Raw genomic sequence first — 2,777 nt, forward strand, 5'->3', positions numbered from 1 at the left:
TAATCAAATAAATAGCTAGAGATGTGTGTATTTTTTAAAATAAATAATTTTTATTTTATTAATATAATATATAAATATATGATGTCAATAATCGTGTAACATAATTAAAATATATATATATATTGTAGATATAAATAGTTTATAAATAGTATAATACATTTGAAGTCAAAATTATAAATTATATATAAATTATGAAATGTTTGGTTTATTTACGAAATGTCATAATCAATGTCTTAAGCAATGTCTTAATCAATGTCAATGTCCTCCGTGACTATGTTTAGTCCAATGGCTCGAGTGATGGTGTTTGGGATGCCATGAATCCCAGTGCGACTTCTTGTGTCCACTGCTGCCATGCGATCCRTGTTTCTTGCCGTGAGCTTTATGTCCGTGACTACCACTGCTACCATGGGATCCATGTCCGTGATGTCCACCTTTTTTGAAGTGATGAGAACCGTGATGTCCRCCGTGTGAGCCGTGTTTATGGCCTGATGAGTGTCCGCCGTGAGATCCGTGCGATTTTTTGCCGCCCTTTTCCCGATCCCACGACCACTTCTTCACATAACCCGATCCCTTATCTTTCTTCCAGTTTTTCTATTATATAAACAATAAATAATTTTAATAACTAATAATATTGATTAAAAARTAATTAAATATAATAATAAACCCACCTCTTTACCATGTTTACCCCAATGTCCTTTTTTATGTCCCTCTCCGTGTTTACCCCAATGACTGCCGTGTTTGTTACCTCCCTTTTTATGATAGGCTCCATGTCCTTTTAAGATGATTTATTGAATTATACAATACAATTAAATTAAAATAAAATAAAATGAAAGTAGTTTTAAAATTATTAACTTTATGACAAATGTTTTATAAGTAAAAAACTGCAATAYTGTAATAAAAACAATTTTTTATTTATACAACACAACAATATCTATTTCCTAAATTATTTTTTTTGTTTATTATAATAGTTCTAAAAAATTTTTTTATTAATTTTGTTGTCACTAAAAATTTTTAATTTATWTGACAACAATTTGTTAAATGAATTAAATATTGATCTCATTTTAAAAAGAAAATAAATAAATACTTTATCTCAATATTATTTATATTATTTAATAGAATTTAAATAATTTTTTTGTAAGCTATGTATTGCTATTGCATACCATGTTTGCCCCATTTGTCATGTTTGCCATGTCCCTGATGACCTTATAATAATAATAATAATAATGTAGATTCAATTACAGTGAAATGATTACTTATAAATTGTTAGAAAACAAAAATATCAATTAGCATAGCATACCCCATGATGATCCATGTTGACCTGATTAGACCATTGCATAGTATAATCATTATTACACAACCAATAAAACAAACAAACAAAAGTTTATATCATATATACAGTAGAGTACAATAATTAGCATACAATTTACATAATATATATATATTCTGTCTATTTCTGGTATAAAATAATACTACAATTGAAACTTTATATACAACTACTAAATATTTTATATTACTATTGTTTTGAAAAATATTATATATTCTATAATATTTTAATATATCTGTCTAAATATTTATATATAATTCAAACTTACATAAAGCTMTATTAAATGTAATTTATAAATAGTAAAAAATAAACATAAATTATGTTTAAAACTTAAATATTAAATAATTAAACATTTAATAATTATTAACTACAAAAATCAGACCATGTTTTTTATGTCCAGCACTGTGACCACCTTTACTGCCTCCTCCGCCGTGTGACGTATGTTTAGATCCATGAGCCGTGTGGTGATGATGACCACCGGCCGCCACATCCAAGTCTTTTGTGTCATTTAATACATATTTTCGGTCATAATTTAGATAAGTTTCACTCACTTGTAGTCTAGTATTATCGACTTTTTCATCGCCATAAACCAAATTATTAAACACTACTACTGAAAATATAACATATGTAATACATAGTAATATATAKATGTTATTCAATTTCATATTTTATTTTTATATAAATAAATAAATCAATAAAATTATATTAAATAAATAAATTTTTTCCAAAAATCTTATAAAAACTAATTTAAGTTAATAATTTTTTGAGWGCCTTTTTATATACTTTARGGTATTTCTAATTAATTACAAATTTGTTTTATTTATAACAATTAACTGATTTGTTTTTTTTCATTTTATAAGACTATTAGTCTATAAATTGTTTATATAATACAAATTGAATATGTATCTAAAATAAATTGGCCACAAAATTTGTRTACACCTATTAGTATGAGGTCCTAATTTTATATGTAATTTACTGTAATATATTGTAATACTGTATATAATTCAAGGTTTAGATTTATTTATTAAACTTCTATTAGTCTCTATTGTCTGCTAATGTGCTATAATTTTACTTAATAATATTTAAATTTTATTATTTTTTCTATTGTTATTATTTTTTATATTATCTATTAAAAGTTTATTTAATGACATGTATATAAAAAATATCATCTGAATTTTATATATTGTCAACCAATTACCCACTGATAGTGACATTAATTTACGCCTATAATCGTRGTCTTAATATTAATGACCCTTAAATTTTTTTACTACAATATTAAAAACCAATTATCCGTATCGACACTAATATCTTATATAAATGTGATATTAATATAACAATTTTTTTAAATAAGTTTATTTAAATATATTTTTTAGTGGAATGTTTATAAATAATAACTTTATATATAATTGATATTATTTTTTAATAAATACTATAATTAGTAATTTAATATTGA

At 23.8% G+C, this 2,777-nt stretch overlaps 1 protein-coding gene across 1 annotated transcript; it reads right to left on the reverse strand.

The window, feature by feature from the left end:
* Window positions 1–255: 255 nt before the first annotated feature.
* On the reverse strand, window positions 256–2,538 carry LOC128963319 (uncharacterized). The gene is made up of 6 exons (XM_054309823.1): window positions 2,523–2,538; window positions 1,707–1,934; window positions 1,298–1,318; window positions 1,161–1,202; window positions 669–772; window positions 256–591 (listed from the first exon to the last, which is right to left on the reverse strand). The coding sequence occupies exons 1-6, from the start codon at window positions 2,536–2,538 to the stop codon at window positions 256–258; spliced, it is 747 nt and encodes a 248-aa protein (XP_054165798.1).
* Window positions 2,539–2,777: the final 239 nt, after the last annotated feature.

Source organism: Oppia nitens, unplaced genomic scaffold, assembly GCF_028296485.1.
Source record: "Oppia nitens isolate AA-2021 unplaced genomic scaffold, nextdenovo-longstitch-racon4-pilon3 scaffold7_pilon_pilon_pilon, whole genome shotgun sequence".
NCBI lineage: Eukaryota > Metazoa > Arthropoda > Arachnida > Sarcoptiformes > Oppiidae > Oppia > Oppia nitens.